The 16,658-nt window shown below is 49.0% G+C and overlaps 1 protein-coding gene and 1 long non-coding RNA gene across 3 annotated transcripts in view; one reads left to right on the top strand and one right to left on the bottom strand.

Annotated features, from left to right (window-relative positions):
* SPSB1 (splA/ryanodine receptor domain and SOCS box containing 1) overlaps positions 1–16,658 on the top strand; it is a 36,581-nt gene that overhangs the window by 14,748 nt on the left and 5,175 nt on the right. For both annotated transcript variants that reach the window (XM_083513284.1, XM_083513285.1), the window contains exon 2: positions 12,362–13,156. In XM_083513284.1, coding sequence (XP_083369410.1) covers positions 12,463–13,156 — 694 coding nt within the window. In that variant the 5' untranslated portion in view covers positions 12,362–12,462. The remainder of the gene's footprint in view (positions 1–12,361; positions 13,157–16,658) is intronic.
* LOC310711498 lies at positions 11,045–12,368 on the bottom strand. The gene is made up of 2 exons (XR_014528504.1): positions 11,382–12,368; positions 11,045–11,287 (listed from the first exon to the last, which is right to left on the bottom strand). It is a non-coding gene; the product is annotated as an uncharacterized lncRNA (long non-coding RNA).

Raw genomic sequence — 16,658 nt, 5'->3', positions numbered from 1 at the left:
ACCCTGATGCTGGGAAAGATTGAGGGCACAAGGGGAAGGGGACGACAGAGAACGAGATGGTTGGATAGTGTTCTCGAAGCTACCAGCATGAGTTTGACCAAACTGCAGGAGGCAGTGGAAGACAGGAGTGCCTGGCGTGCCCTGGTCCATGGGGTCACAAAGAGTCAGACACGACTAAACAACAAGAGTGGATGGAGTCAATAATATATATTATGTGCATATCCCATACTGTTTTTTGTTTGTTTTTAGAAAAGCACAGTTCCACAGTCTTTATCGAGCATGTTAATGATTCACTCAAGCAGAGCATCTTTTCTACATCTTCTTCCTCCTCCTCCTTGTCTGGGAAGGTCAGCGGGTTGCAAGCCCTACCCTTTAACCCCAGAAGTTCTTAATCAGCAGCTCACGATTGGTGCCATGTCGCCACACGCCGACCCCTCACTTTCATTTTGCAATCGTTAGGAACTTGGTGGCTTTTCCTCTTTTTTTAATTAGGTGAAAGCTGAGATTTCTGGAATGTGAATTCCAGGTGCATGCAAACCTGTGGAGGCTCCTTCAGGATCACCAGGCTGCAGCGGGACCTTCTGTGAATTGTGCCACAAAAAAACCCCACCCAGATTAATTTTTTTCCCGCGGCAGCCAGCAGCTCACGGGTGGCTTGCGCAAATGCCTGAGGAGACAGTCTGTAGCAGAACATACTTGTCATGTGGGGATGTGCATTCCGTGGAACTGCAAGTTCCCCAGGGATGTGAATTCCAGACTCTTTAACAATAGGAAGTGTTGCTGATGGGTGTCTAAAACCTGGGCATGTCTGTCCAAATCAGTGGGTGCTCGCATTGCTGGACGCTGCCTCACCAGCCGGGTTGTCGGAAGTGGGGAGGAATTCCACCCCCACCCCACCCCCTCTGCACATTCCCAGCTCATGATAAGGAAGAATCCCCTTTGGCCTGTTGTTCTTGGATGATTTCTAAGTCCTCTTCTCACTCTTATCCTGGTTGTGACTAATCTGCGTGTCAGTTTCCTGAACAACTTCAAGGAGGGATTCCCCCCCCCCTTAATTGGCATTGCTTAGATTGGCAACCCCCCTCCCCCCCTGCTTTTAAACAAGGAAGCTTCTCTTCGCAGAGGATGATGTCTCCATGTTGGAAGGTTTTGAGACCCCACCTGTCCTGTACATTTAAAAACAGGATCATGTTGCCTTAAGCATCCATGGCTTCCTTCATTATCATGGGTACTGAAAGTAGTCGCATGACAGCACTACATAGTTGCTTGCACAGGAGGGTTGAGAATTGTGAGAATTGCGGCTTCGTTTTGTCTACTTTCTACATTTTTATCCCACCTTTTTCTCAAGGGAGGCGTACATTGTTCTCCCTGCACATAACTTGTTCAGTCCCCACAACAACCCTGCAAAGCAGGTTAGGCTGAAAGGACGTCTCTTCATGGGCAGCCTCTTGGGGTCTGCGTGTCGGAGGAGGGTGGAGCAAGAGGCAAAAGTGGGCAGAGCAACAGATAATAACGCCTTAACGCTTTTTGTGGTAGGTTACCTTCCAACCATGGGACACGGGTGGCGCTGTAGGTTAAGCCACAGAGTCTAGGACTTGCCGATCAGAAGGTTGGCGGTTTGAATCCCCGCGATGGGGTGAGCTCCCGTTGCTCAGTTCCTGCTCCTGCCAACCTAGCAGTTCGAAAGCACGTCAAAGTGCAAGTAGATAAATACCTCCGGCGGGAAGGTAAACGGCGTTTCCGTGCGCTGCTCTGGTTCGCCAGAAGCGGCTTAGTCATGCTGGCCACATGACCTGGAAGCTGCATGCCAGCTCCCTCGGCCAATAAAGCAAGATGAGCGCCGCGACCCCAGAGTTGGTCACGACTGGACCTAATGGTCAGGGGTCCCTTTACCTTTACCTTTACCTTCCAACTGGGCAAATACCAGAGGTTTGTATGTGTGCCCACACGCCAGATCCAGAGGCATGGATCCAAGCCCCTATGCTGTGTATACTTCAAGCACTTAAATCACATGGCTTCCTCCCCAAGAGTCCTGGGAGCTGTAGTTTTATCCCTAGCAGTGCGGCACTTCCCAGCATTCTTAAACTACACTTCCCAGAATTCCTTGGGGCAAGTCATATGCTTTAGAGATGTAGGGTGTATGCACAGCCTTCCTTTAAACAATGCATTATCCCGCTAGCATTTTAAATCCTGTGTTAACAAAAGCTCTTTACAAATGGGTGTTTGTTTATTCTCTAGCTTCCTGCCTTTCTAGACTGATGCCCTGCAGGTGACAGAAGCATTCCCTCCCCCCTGCTTCACCTTCGCCCCTCCCCTCCTTTCCTCATCCAGGTGTTGCACAGAATTTTTTTAAAAAATGTGACCGGACTGGTCAGGGCAGGGCTGCAACCTTACTTAACAATGCCACTTCCTTATTGTATAAAAACAACAACAAAAGACTTTGTGGGTTTGGATGGCACTTTTAAGATGGCATTATTTTTTTTCCAGCAGCTGTGGGGAGTTTCCCAGCCTTTTCCCAGAACCCTGAAATCCTAGACACTTTATGTATTTATTTGCATTTATATAATCCTGCCTTTTCCTCCAAAGAACCTAAAGTGGAGTACCTGGTTCTCCCCACTTCTCATTTCATTCCCACAACCTTGTGAGGTAGGTTGGGGTGAGAGACAGTGGCCCAAAGTCACTCACTGAGCTTCATAGCCAAGAGGGAATTCGAACCCCGGTCTCCCAGGTGTTTTGTCCAGCACTCTAACCGCTGCACCACACTGTCTCCTCCTTTTTTAAACTTTTAACAATGGTCACGTTTTTGCTTTAAGCTAGAAAACTTTGCAGTTTGGGGGGTCATGTTGTTCATGTGTGTGCCTTCCACCCAGCTTCTGGTATTCCATGTCAATGCTTTGGGTGTTGCTAAGGCACAAATTCTGGCCCCAAACCTTTCCAGAACTTGTATTAGTTTCTCCTTGCCATCTCCCCTCCCCCCCATGGGTATGTTTTACTTTAATAATAATAATAATAATAATAATAATAATAATAATAATACAGAAAAGAGTTTGGCAAGATAAAATCAGAAATGGGACTTGGTCACTTCCTTGTTCAAGGAAGAAAGTCCATCTGAACTTTTTTCACCTAGCTCAGAACTCCCCTAAATCAACCCTGTCCTTTTCTGTCTGAAACAGACCCTCTAGCTCAGTATTGTCTACACCAACTGGCAGCAGCTCTTAAGGTTTCAGGCAGGGAAGATGCCAGGATTTGAACTCAGGACCTTTTGCATGTTAGGCAAGTGAATACATCCAAAGAAGCCCATGAAAACTCGCGCCATAAATAACATTGGGAGCAGCCTTATACAGATTTAGACTGATTTAGTTCCCCAGAGTCACCCCACTTCCCTTCCCCCTGAATGTATTATTTGGTTTTAAGGTGTCACAAGACTTTAACAAGTAGCCAGAAAGCCTGGTTTATCGTTACTGTGCATATGTAACCACAGTGTCCTAGCAGGCTCCGATGCTGCAGCGCCAAAACATTTTCCGGGCAAACTCCAACCACAGTGCCAAAGTTGTGTGGCCAAGTTGGTTCTGCAAACCGGTTGTTTGTTTGGCTGCGTCTCCAGTCTGGTGTGAGAAGGCAGATACGAATGACATTCCCCAAATGCACTTAGCCAGCTCTGCACCTCAGAGCGTACTATTAAGTTCCCTCTGCGCTTAAACCCGTGGCTGTGAGTGTGACGCCCACAAGCCTGTTTGGCAACGCCGGTGATCGTTGCTTGCCTGCTGCTGCTGCTGCCTCTCTTATGCAAGCAAGGGGAGTGATGCCAATGGGGAAACCGAGGCCTGCAGTGGCCACTTTCGGTGGACAGTCTTATCAGCTTCCTGGAAAGGGCAGGGTGAGGACGATACTGACCGTGGGTGGTTTTGGGGTTTCTTCCCATGAGATCCGATAGCTGACGGCTTGCCTCCGATGCAAAAGGGTCCAGGCTGGATCTCACCTGTCTCAGGAAGAGTCGGGTCATTGGCCTGTCTGGCTCAGCGCTGTCCACACTGGCTGGCAGCTGCTCTCTGGAGTTTTGTGCGGGGGGGGGGGGGGGACATTCCCAGCCTTGTCTGGAAGTGCGGGGGGGGGTAGGGGTGGAACCTGTGACCTTCTGCATGCAAGGCAGGTGTCCTACCACCAAGCTACAGCCCTAACCCACCGGTAGTGGGATTTGGCCTTTCATATTTCAGCAGTGCCCTGTGCAAGGCCAAAATGCAGTGCCCCCTGCTTCTCGCTTTCCATTCTGCACATGCGCTACGCCATAGTGGCGATGCCCTGCAGCACCCCCCACGGCTTAGCGCCAGTGCGGGGGAACCAATTGCACTGCTCTAAATCCACTTCTGCCCCAACCCACAGTTTCCCAAGCTTGAGTCTCCAGCTGTTTTTGGACTACAATTCCCATCATCCCTTTCCTCTTAGCTAGGGATGGTGGGAGTTGTAGTCCCAAAACAGCTGGAGACCCAAGTTTGGGAGACACTGGGTTAAATGATCAGTAATGGGTACTGGGAACACAGCTTGAAATTCTCCACACACACACACACACATTCTGCAGCCTATATATGTATTAATCTTGCAAATTCCAGTTGCATAACAGTTTTATCTCGAGGCCGGAGGGAGGGGTGAATTTGCACAATTCTGGTATATGCTAGTAGTCATAGGCTATTGAAGGATAAGGCCTCCAGTTGGAATCAGTTTCGCTTGTGTCCTCCCATTTGAGGCATCCGGTTGGCCACTGTGAGAACAGGATGCCATACAAGATAGCCCATTGGCCTGATCCAGCCTCTTTTTACACTTTGATGGCTAAGTGAACCTTTGGCCTGATCTCTTTAAGGCCTTTCTTGTGTTCTCAGAATGAGCTACACAGGGCACAGGAACCTTGGCCAGCCTTCTCTTTAGCAACCCTTCTGGGCGCTGAGTTTCAGCAGCACTTTCAAGCTTACCTCCATGAGGACTAGTAACTTACCTCGTTAAAAAAAGCCAAGAAAGTAGAAATACTATAGGGTGGGGATAAAATTGTGACTTTGGTATGGTCCTAAGGGATCAGCACACCTGGATTGTGTCTTGCCTAAAGATGCTCAAGAAACGCTTTCTTTCTGTCCAGTTCTTAATCTGTAAAGAAGCAAATAGTCCAAACAAGGTGTGCAATTCTCTTCCTCCCACTGCTTTCTGACTCTTTGTTTGGCTGTTGATGCTGCCTCCCAGGAGAACATGCCCTCCACCCACAAACTCCCTAATATACATGTGCATCTGATTACCCAGATATGCATAATTTTAAGGGATTGCCTGTGATGGATGTGTGTAATTAAGGAGTCCTAAATTAGCCACTGGCAGTAGCAAATTGGCTACAAACCCGGCAGAGTTCAGCCCCACCCATGCTCACCCACCCTTACATAATGTGTTGGCATAACCCTGGCATGTGCCACAGTAGCCACAGCTACTGGGTAAATTGAGCTTAGTCAGAGAGCAGAAGCCTTGGGAAATAATACAAGGGGAGGCCGCCCATTGTACCGCTGTGTGAGTCCCTGTTCTCTGGGCCAAATTTGCTGCAAATTGGAATAAATGCCCACATCCTGGCTTGGTGCTTCACACTTCCTTCGTCTTGCACACACGCTCCCTGCAGACTTCTGTTCAGCAGTTCTGGTCTGTAGGGTTGAATCCAGTGCTTGCCCTACTCATGAGTAGTCCATTAATTTCAGTGTGCCTACTCTGAATGCAACCCATGGGCTGCAAATAGTAAATTCATAAAGGGGGAGGCTGCCCATTGCATCTCTGTACAGGTCCCTGTTTTCTGAACTTGTTTTGTTGCAAATAGCTGCAGAGTAGATGCACTGGAGATAATTAGCTATTCCGGCAGCATGACTTAGCTGGAGGCAACCCACAGACTACTTAGAGTAAATCAATCAAGGGGGAGGCTGCCCATTGCAGCTCTTTGTGAGTCCCTGTTCTGCAGCAAACGGGAAGAAAGGACCCGATAGTGCCTTAAAACCTGGCTGTAAGTGCTTTGCACTTTCTTTGCAGCGCACACAATTTCCCGGGTATCGTGTGAGCTGGCCTTTCCACTTCCAATTCGGAGAGAGCGGCGCTTCGCCGCTGCCAGAAGCTTAGGGGAAAACGCTGGTCAAAGAACACAAGTTATGTAACATCCCCAGGGCGATCTTTCCCGACCTCCTTTTTTAAAAAAAGTTCTTAGCAGAGGAGGACGGCCAGAATCTTGCCTTCCCTGTTTACTGGCTAGGTCAGTGGACTGCTACCTCTGCCATCAGCCTTGCCGAGGATGGGTGTGGGTGGGAAGAACAGCTCTGTTTTCTCTCCGGACGGATCCGTGTCAAAAGAGCCATCTTTCACCTTGGCCTGTGTCTGCAGGGCTTGGAAGATGTGTTGCCTGCTTCTGTTTCCTGTGTTGCTAGAGCGTAGAAGGGTTTTTCCACACAGCTTTTATAGTGTTTTCAAAAAGGTCGGCTCGCTGTTTCCCTTTCGCTCTCGCTGCCCGGCTCCAGAGGGCCAGAAGTCGCCAGCTTCTTACTTAATCGGGCATTTGCTGCCTTAAACAGGAAGATGGTGGTTCTTGCGGATTTGTTGCTGCTTTGCTAAAGGGGCTGAAAGCTCTAGATTTTGGGATGTTTTGCAGTTAATCTGTGAAGCATAGCCGTATAGGCACAATTTCTGATTGCGGTGGCATTATGTTCTGACTTCCGTGGTGAGTGGTTCCCCAACCCAAGTCTGCTTTGGAGAATGTGCATGTGAGAGAGAGAGGGGGGGTGGGGGGGATGATTTTTTTCCTACCAACTTTGGGGATGGGGGTGTCACTTTGTGTGATGTACAACATACCCAAAGTTGTGCTTATGTTCATTCCCTCCCCCCACTCGTGGCCTGCAAAGAAACAATTGTGATTTTGCAAAGCTGATTTTGATGCAAGGTACAAGACGTTTCCTCACCAGGGACTAGAATGCTGGATAGCTTGAAATCAAATTTAAGCAGCTGTCAAGGCTTGTCCTCGCCAGGGACTAGAATGCTGGATGATTTGGGATTTTTCAAGCAGCTATTCCTGAAGGGGTGCCCTTTTAATTGCAGTTGGCGACCCATTCCACTGTGTCAGGTGCTGGTATGGTTGCTCGAGAGCAAACAGGCAAAACTCCAACCTGTCTTTTCCAGGCTTTATTGTCTGTACAAACTATTTACATTGCAGAGCGTCGCAAGTCTGCTCAGTCGCTAGCAGAATCTGGGAGTGGGTGGTCCTTATACCTGCCCCAGCATAACAGTCGTGTGACCCCCGTCCTTCTCCTCCCCTCTCTGTGCCCAAACCTACTGCGCAGAGTGGGCGCTGGCAAAGGGGGACTTGCCTCCCCTCTGCTTTCCTCAGGCTCGGTGTTGAGGCTCTCCCTAGCATCTTCTGATCCCTGCGCCCCTTCCCCACTGGAGGCAGGGCTTCCCTCCTTGCCAGAGGAAGAACTGCTTCGCAAGATTTTCAGAGGCTCTCTGTACCACAACTGCCCTTCCACCTCTCGCCTCTGAGCTGATGGAAGTTCCCTGACACATTGCTTTGGGTTGAGTCTTGCTTCCTGGCTTCTCCTAGAATAATCATAGCAAATTCCATGTTCAGGATTGAAAATAACACGACACTGTTATGTGAACCTGTTGTGAGGCCTCACCCAGGATGGCTGTGTCCCCTTCTGTCATTGCACCTTTTTTTTTTTTAAAAAAAAAAGGTATTGTACACCTGCCAGTCAGTGCAGACAAAACTGAGCTATTAATACTTGGTATTAAGGCAGCTTCTATGCTCCTATATCATAAGAGAAGGGCTGTAGCTTAATGGTAGAGCATCTGCTTTGCATGCAGAAGGTCCCAGGGTCAATCCCCACCAGCATCACCTGGTGGGCAGTTTTTGAAATTCCCCAGGTGCCATGGGTCCCTGAGCATCATCTAGTCCAACCCTCTGCAATGCAGGGATATGCAGCTGTCCCATACGGAGATCAAACTTGCAACTTTGGTGTTATCAGCGCCGTGCTGTAACCAACTGAGCTACAAGGTTTGGAAATCTTTGAAGTGATCCATGAGGACTACTGCCCCTTGCCAAACAAATCTCGCAATCGCTCCTCTCCCTGCCCACCCACCCTGCAAAAAAAATCTTGGCTGTTAAAGTTTGTATTTGGAAGGGGACTTTCCTTTTTGAAGTTTCCTGGCTTAGCCTGGGCAGGGTTTTTGTCTGCTGTTTGGACAAGCGTTGCTTAATCCGCTTCATAAGATTCCCGGAACTGTCCCCAAAAGCTCTCATTTCAACAAAGGAATTCTGGGGGAAAGACTAAAAGTCAAACTAAGGCCCCACTTTTCCTTAGGCACCCCTCGAAGCCTCCACAGGCGATGGGCTGGCGACCCCAGATGGGGACCCCATAAAAATAACCTGAATTGAAACTTCTGCCTGGCTCATCCACCCTGGATCTTCCTTTTATTCTTGTGGGGTGTTCCTGACCCCCAAGAGTATAACAGGATATACTGCAGCACCACTACCTTTGATAGTCGCAGAAGGGCTTTGACCGAAATTGTGGGTGCCCCATGCGACAAAAAGTAAAACCGTGCCTCTGTAAGAGGCAAGAGCAGTGACTCATACTGAGGGGCAACAGGCAGCCACCTCTCCACAGGTAGCTTTATGTACGGTATTGGTTGCAGTTGACCCAGTGCGGAGCTATGGGGATGGAATTTGCCGTCGCACCATCAGCGAATGCTGATTGGAAAGATGTGCAATATCCAGGAACAGCAATTCGTGCAGAGGTGCAATGGACAGCCTTGTCAGTCTGACTGTGTTTCTTGTTTTTAAAGAAAGATTTAAATTGTTCCTCAGTTGCAGCACACCTAGTAGCGATCAGGTTGCTGATTTCTGTGGCTGACTCTGTGAGCTTCTCTGTCACCGAGGAATTTAGTTCAGGGTGTGTTGGAGAGTTTTGTTGTTGTTGTTGTGGGGGTGGGGTTTGGGGGGTTTTTTTTGCTTTCAAAGGAAGCATCTCAGCCAGGCTTAACCACCAAAACCAGCTCGGTGGAGCTGCTTCCGTTCCTGGGTTGGCAGTGTCGGGGAGGGGAGAGATCATGCTTCTCCCCTTCGTCTTGCCAGACTCTTCTGAATCAAGAATGAGTAATGGCTGCTTGCAGGAGAGATGTCTTGGAGAGGCCCTCTCTGTCTCTCTCACCCTCCAAAGATCCTGAAAAGAGAATTTAGCAATACACTGGGCCCTGTAAGCAGCCAACCTCAAAATCAAGCACTGCTGGAACAGAAATCCCTCTCCCAAAGTGCATCCGTAGGGGAGGATGACAAGGGACCAGGCCTTCTTGGTGGTGTCCCCCATGTGTGAAACTCTCTTCCCTGTGAGGTTCAACTGGGTGAACATCTTTTCGCAACCAGGTACATAGTGTGCTGCCAAACCTTTGTAATGCTGTGATGCAGGTGTGGTTGTGTAGTGTCATAGGAAGCTGCCTTATCAGACCGCTGGTCCACCAGCTCAGTATTGTCAACACTGGCTGGCAGCAGCTCTCCAGTGTTTCAAACAGGGGCCTCTCCCAGCACTACCTGGAGATGCTGAGGATCAAACCTGGGACCTCTGATACACTACCACTAAGTTGCAGCCCTTCTTTATGCATTGTGTTGTTTTTACACGAGTTTTTGTCAGCTACTCCTAAATTAAGCGCACCGTTTAAAATACGTTGCTAGTCTCTTGGACACCTTGTTGTACAACAAGCGACTGGCAGCTGAAATAAAAGCAATATCGAATGATCCCTAGACGAGGAACGATTTGTGACCTTGTGTGTTGCTAAAACACGCACCTGGTTGTCTGCGTAAGACTTGTCATCCTCAGAAGTGCGCAAGAGCGCCTCCTTGGAGCGCACGTCTGCATTGCTTCCCCTTTTGGCCGAACTGTGCCCAGACCTGGCTTCTTTTGGCAGGGGGTGGCGTGTGCTCAGTTTCCCCTTTAATTAGAGAGCTCTGTCTGAGCTGCTGCCAGCCCAGCTGCTCTGCGGTTACGCCTCTGTCCAAGAGAGAAAGAGGCATCGGAGGTGTCCAATTAGCTGCAGGCCACCTTCCTGTCTTGGCGTGATCTCATTCTTCAGATGTTGCTTTCTGGTTCCCGGAGCTCTGGAGAGGACAAAAGAGGGTGATGATGATGATGAACTGAGGCCTTCTTCTGGAAGCCTGTTGAGCCAGCTTTTGGCTTGTGCAAAATGGAATAGGTAATGCTGTATTTTTCCTGTTTTATTCACCGTGCCAGGGTGAGTTGTTTCAGGCCCATGGGCCATATCCGGCCCTCCAGCTGTCTTTTTCTCTCCCAGGGCCACACTGCCTTTCTGGCACTGATATACATCTTGTCCTTGAGTTTGTTTGTTTTTGCCTGAGCTCTGATCATGCCTCTTGCTTGTCTGTACAGTATATGGAGAAGTCTTGGGGGGTGTTTAAACTAGATTATTGTGCAAAGGTAGAATCCACATTCTTGCTCCACCCACTTTTGCCTCTGGCTCCTCCCACCAATGGGACATGGCCCTCGGAAGGTTGCCAAAAAACTAATGTGGCCCTCAGGCTCAAAAATAATCAAAGGATCAGCTTTGCCTTTTCTTTATGTTGCTGGTGGTGTAAATACCTTTTTCAAGCCAGTTTGCCTATAAAGTGTTTGTGTGTATAATATATATATGTATAACATATGTATAATATATATGTGTGTGTGTGTGTGTGTGTGTGTGTGTGTGTGTGTGTGTGCGTGTGTGCGCGCGCGCGCGCTTGACACAAGGTCTGATTCACTCTCCCTACCATTTTTTTTCCATGCCAAGCGAAATCCTGATCATGAGTAACGGTTATGACTGCACCTGGCAGCCTTTCTGGGAGATTGCCTCATTCCAGGAAATGTTTAAAACATTTTTTTTCTTAGAAAGCGAGTTCCCACCCTTATTATTATTTTTTCAAATGTTTTCGCCATCTCTTCTGCCTCCCCCTCCCCCCACCTACCCCCCTCTTTTAAAAAAAACAACCCACAGTGGACCCGGCTTCTCTGCCATATTACAGAAGATCCCTTGTTATAAAGCAAACTGGAATGTAGATTTCGTGGTACTTCTCTGAGGATGGGTGTGAGTGAGGGTGACTCTCCTGAGCCACTGCTACAAGACGGTCATATCTTGGTGCCTGTCCTCTGCATTTTCCTTAAAGGAATCAGAACTTCTTCGCTTAAGAGTTTCATGACTCTTATACAGCGGCTTCCTTCTGATCTGTCTTGATCTAACTCGGATCATTCTGGAGAAGCAAAACAGGGTGTGTGTATTTTGATTATCTTACCGTGTTTTTCCCCACACAAACTCTTCCCCCCCTCCCTTGGATTTCCACTAACATTTTGGAATTCTTTTTGCCAAGCACGGATGGAATGTGCAACTACGAACACTCCAGTGTGTTTGTTTTCCTGCTAATTTTGCCATTTTGCTGCTTGTGAATTCTTCCAAGGGGCTACTGGCTGGGATGAAATAATTGTAATATCCACCCAACGTTTCCTGCATTTGCAAAATATTACAAATGAGACCAGTGGTCGAGGATCCTTCTAGGTGATCCATCGAAGTTTGTAATCCCATCAGCCTCTGTCCATGTTATGGTGATGAAATTGGGGGGGGGGGGGTATTAGGGACTTTAAAAGCATTGGTTTTGAAATAGTGAAGCTTTTTATGGTTCCAGACCCTGTTATTATTAATAATAATATTTCATTTATATCAACCCTTTCCTCCAAGGAGCTCAAAGTGGTGCACATAGTTTTTCCTCTCCCATTTTATCCTCGCAACAACTCTCTGAGGGTTGGCTCGGCTAAGAGACTGGCCCAGGATTACATCAAACGAGCTTCATGGCTGACTAGGAAACTTGAACTCTAGTCTCCCAGGTCCTCGTCTGACACTCTAACCACTTCACCACACTGGCCCATGTAATAAATAAGTAAATAATAAATCTTGGGAGTCTGGGGCAGGGGGAAGAGTGATGGTCAAGCTACCCTAAGGTTGCTAGGCGACACGCAACTCTACTCCGAGGCTTCCCTCAGGCAACAAGGCCGTATGACAATCGGAGTCTTATTTTCAGAATGTGGAACCTCGCCAGCCTTCTGTGTTGAGGAACCGTGATTCAAGTTGCCGGCCTAGAACCCGCCAGGCCTTCTCATAGGATGGCTGTCCCGTGCTTGTTTTTCCTCTAGTGTTGTGCCGGCGTCCGTTATCTCCTCCGGCAAGCCAAACGGGTTCTGTGGAGCCTCCCATCGCACGGCCTCCCATGTGTGAATTTTCAATGTTTAACTCTTCTTCTCCGCTTCTTGTTTTTCTCCTTTCCATCCATTAGGCGATTCTGACGGGATCTCTCGTAGCAACCTGTGAGTGCTTGAATGACACCCGTGCACGATTGATGAGCCTGCTTTGGGTGCCTATTAATAGACGGTAAAGATGGGGCAGAAAGTCACCGGCGGGATAAAGACTGTGGATATGAGGGACCCGGCCTACAGGCCCCTGAAACACGAGCTCCAGGGGCTGGATTACTGCAAGCCGGCCCGCTTGGACCTCCTCCTAGACATGCCCGCCGTCTCCTATGAGATTCAGCTGCTGCACTCATGGAACAACGACGACCGCTCGCTCAACGTCTTTGTGAAGGAGGACGACAAGCTCATATTTCACCGGCATCCGGTGGCCCAGAGCACGGACGCCATCCGGGGCAAGGTGGGCTACACGCGGGGTCTCCACGTCTGGCAGATCACCTGGGCGATGAGGCAGCGTGGCACGCACGCGGTGGTCGGTGTGGCCACGGCAGATGCCCCCCTGCACTCGGTGGGGTACACGACGCTCATCGGGAACAACCACGAGTCGTGGGGGTGGGACCTCGGGCGGAACAGGCTGTACCACGACGGGAAGAACCAGCCCAGCAAGACGTACCCGGCCTTCTTGGAGGCCGACGAGACTTTCATCGTGCCAGACTCGTTTTTGGTGGTGCTGGACATGGACGATGGGACCTTGAGTTTCATCGTGGATGGACAGTACATGGGGGTTGCTTTCCGGGGACTCAAAGGGAAAAAACTGTATCCGGTCGTCAGCGCCGTGTGGGGCCACTGTGAAATTAGGATGCGCTACTTGAATGGGCTTGACCGTACGTATCCTCTCTTCTTCATTTTTCCTACCTGGACTTGAGAGTCTGAATTGGCTTCTCTGTCTGAGTCACTGTTCTAGGGTTGCCCCTTTTTGGTCTTTCCACATGCTGAGTAATTTTGTCACCTTTCTGCATTAGGTAGCCCTGGGTCATCTAGTTACTCCCAGTTGTAGGCATTTATGCTGCCTTTGGAGCGGGAGGGTGCCTGTTGCATCTCTGAATGATGCGTTAATCTGGCCTGGTCTACCTCTAAGCCAGGCGATTGTGTGTGGCTTTTCAGAGGGCAGGTTATTCCCTTCCTACTTCTCTTCAACACTTTAGAAATTAATCTGTTGAGGGTAAGTAAGCCTCATATTCTGACTCAAAATTAAAATCAAGAACTTAGGGGACTCCAGATCTCGAGGTTTTCCATGGAGCTATCCTCCCTGGGTCCTCCATATGTTTCTGTAAATGCATATATGCTTTTAAAAAAAAGTGCAACAGGCCAGACACTTGTCTGCTTATCTACATACAGTAAATTCCTGTTAAGGATAAGAGGGACTTTGTGCTGAGTCACAGCTTTCGAAAATGACTCAGTGAAAAATATCTGGCCTGGCCGCCTCTAGTCCTTTTTAGCCTGTCTTCTCCCTGTGGTGTGTGACACCTTCTGTTGTCTGTCTCTGGTTTCTCCCAGCTGCAAACACTTTAGTGGCACATCCTGTGTTTTATTAGCCCCATGCAATTTGTAAATGTGTGTGTACTTGGCAGGGGAACCTGCTTCTCAAAACGGAAGTGGGCACAGATTGCAGGAGGGGCGGTGTTCCTCGCTTCCTCCTCCCCCCCCCAGCCACCCCCCCCAGTGGGGACCCCCTTTTAAGTGAAGTTTTACAGGGCTATCCCAGCATCCTCCTTTGCCTCTTTGTTCAGAGGAGACATGGCAGGCAGAGGCATCCCAGGAACACCTAAGCAGGCCCCGCTGAAAATTGATTAAAAGACCAGCTCACTTCCTTTTGCTAAGTGAAACTACACAGTTCATTGCTTTAGTGTCTCTTTGTGAAAATGACAGGTAGAACTGAAGTACAGTTCATATGGACTAGGGAACTACCCAAATGTTCCAAGTGGAGGATGTTTCTGTGATCCCAGAGTACACAACAGCAGGTGAGGTGGCCCACTGCCTCCCTGCCTGATTACCTGTTCTGGCCTCACTTTGTGTGGCTCAGCAACTTCTGGGTTCAAGTGTAGATGCTTCTGCTTGACCAGTGCCTGACTCGTTCAGTAACCCCCGACGCAGAAGTGCAGCATGCAAGACTGCCCATTCCCCCAGAAGAGGCTGCCTGTCGCATCTCTGCAGGAGTGGGCATGCCTTGCGCCTGGTCCAGGAGGTGGCACTCAGAACATTGACAACTGGAATCCAAAGCATCTGGAGGGGCCCCAGGTTGGAAGAAACTATGATCGCTGGGACTACCAGTTGCTGGAAACTACAGGAGGGGGTTTGCTCTTATGCTGGAGTCTCACTTGCAGCTTTCCATCTGATTGGCCGCTGTGAGAACAGGATGCTGGACTAGACGGGCCATTGGCCTCATCTAGCAGACTCTTCTTACATTCTTGAAGTAAGCTCAATTTTGACAACCAACAAGGCACTCTTAGGCTTAAGAGCCCTTGTTTCATATGTTGCACATTGCACATTCCTGGTTTTGGTGTCTTCTCCAGAACACCCCCGCCCCAGAAATGGGTTTGCCGACACAGCTGGCTTTCAGATGAAAAGTGTAGACTTAGCAGCCTGATGGAGCACACGCCCGAAGCGTCCCCTGCCTTCTCAAGCCCAGATCTTATTGCCCTCTCTTAAGAAACAAAACTGGATCCTTCTTCACGTGGCACATAGTTAAACTGTGGAACTCACTCCCACTGGAGGCAAAGACTGCCACCAACTTGGATGGCTTTGTAAAAAAAGATAATGCCACTTAGGGCTTTTAAAAAGAAATAAAATGTAAGTACACTGGTACCTTGGGTTAAGTACTTAATTTGTTCCAGAGGTCCATACTTAACCTGAAACTGTTCTTAACCTGAAGCACCACTTTAGCTAATGGGGCCTCCTGCTGCTTCTGCACTGCCGGAGCCCAATTTCTGTTCTCATCCTGAAGCAAAGTTCTTAATCCAAAGCAATATTTCTGGGTTAGTGGAGTCTGTAACCTGAAGCGTATGTAACCTGAGGTACCACTGTATTGGAAGAGAAAGTAGTCCATATTCTGCACTAGGAGAACCTGGGGTTTTGTGGGGAAAACCTTCTCTTTGTATTTAACCCAGTTTGCGCAAGTCTGAGTGTTTGTGCAGAGTCTTTCTGACTATGAAGAGCTGCCCCAGGCCTAAACCGGGCGCTGAATTCCTGCCCCTGGAAATTCTACTTACTGAGTTTGTTCTCCTAGCTCCCAGTATTGCGCCAGCAGCTCTCTGCAGCCTTCAGGGCTAGTAAGTTGTTTCTCTTCTTCCATGAAGTTGAGGTTATCAGGACGGCCTGTTCTGCAGTTGACTAGAATTGCAACACTGGCCTTCTCGATCTAGAAGATGCAGCTGCTTGGGGGGGGGCGTGTATGGCTGGATCTAGCTGAATCTATTCATTTGCCTGCAGGTTACATCGCCGTAGCCTTTAGACTGAAGGATTCTCCTGCCGCAGCCTAGAGTGGGGGCTTCTTGGCAAAATAACATTCAAGCTACAGGTTTGGGAGGTCATGGCTGTCACAGGCCCTTTTAACATTTGGTTGTATCAAGGCCTATGCAACACCTGAGCCCAAGGCATTACCTGTTTTTGCTCTGTGCCTTCCAAACTGGGAGGCTCCGTGTGGCGGTTTGTTGCATGCCAATAGTTGTGCAATAGAGATGGCCATGCAGTCAGCACACAAGTGTGTTTTGAGTTACGCTTGCATCAATCTGCAAGCAGAAATTAGGAAGCTTAATAATAATAATAATAATTTATTATTTATACCCTCCCCACCTGGCTGGGTTTCCCCAGCCACTCTGGGCAGCTTCCAACTAAGCACTAAAATACAATAACCTATTAAACATTAAAAGCTTCCCTAAACAGGGCTGCCTTCAGATGTCTTCTAAAAGTTTGGTAGTTATTTTTCTCTTTTGACATCTGGTGGGAGGGCGTTCCACAGGGCGGCCGCCACTACCAAGAAGGCCCTCTGCCTGGTTCCTTGTAACTTGGCTTCTCGCAGCAAGGGAACCGCCAAAAGACCCTCAGCGCTGGACCTCAGTGTCCGGGCAGAACAATGGGGGTGGAGACGCTCCTTCAGGTATACTGGACCGAGGCCGTTTAGGGCTTTAAAGGTCAGCACCAACACTTTGAATTGTGCTTGGAAACGTACTGGGAGCCAGTGTGGGTCTTTCAAGACCGGTTTTATATGGTCTTGGCTGTCCCAGTCACCAGTCTAGCTGCCGCATTCTGGATTAATTGTATTTCCGGGTCACCTTCAAAGGTAGCCTCTTGTGGAGGTGTGGGCTGTTTCTTTTCAAAACTTAGAGC

Source organism: Podarcis liolepis (genome assembly GCF_965112155.1).
Source record: "Podarcis liolepis genome assembly, chromosome: 7".
Classification (NCBI taxonomy): domain Eukaryota; kingdom Metazoa; phylum Chordata; class Lepidosauria; order Squamata; family Lacertidae; genus Podarcis; species Podarcis liolepis.
This window is presented reverse-complemented; position numbering and strand designations above follow the sequence as displayed.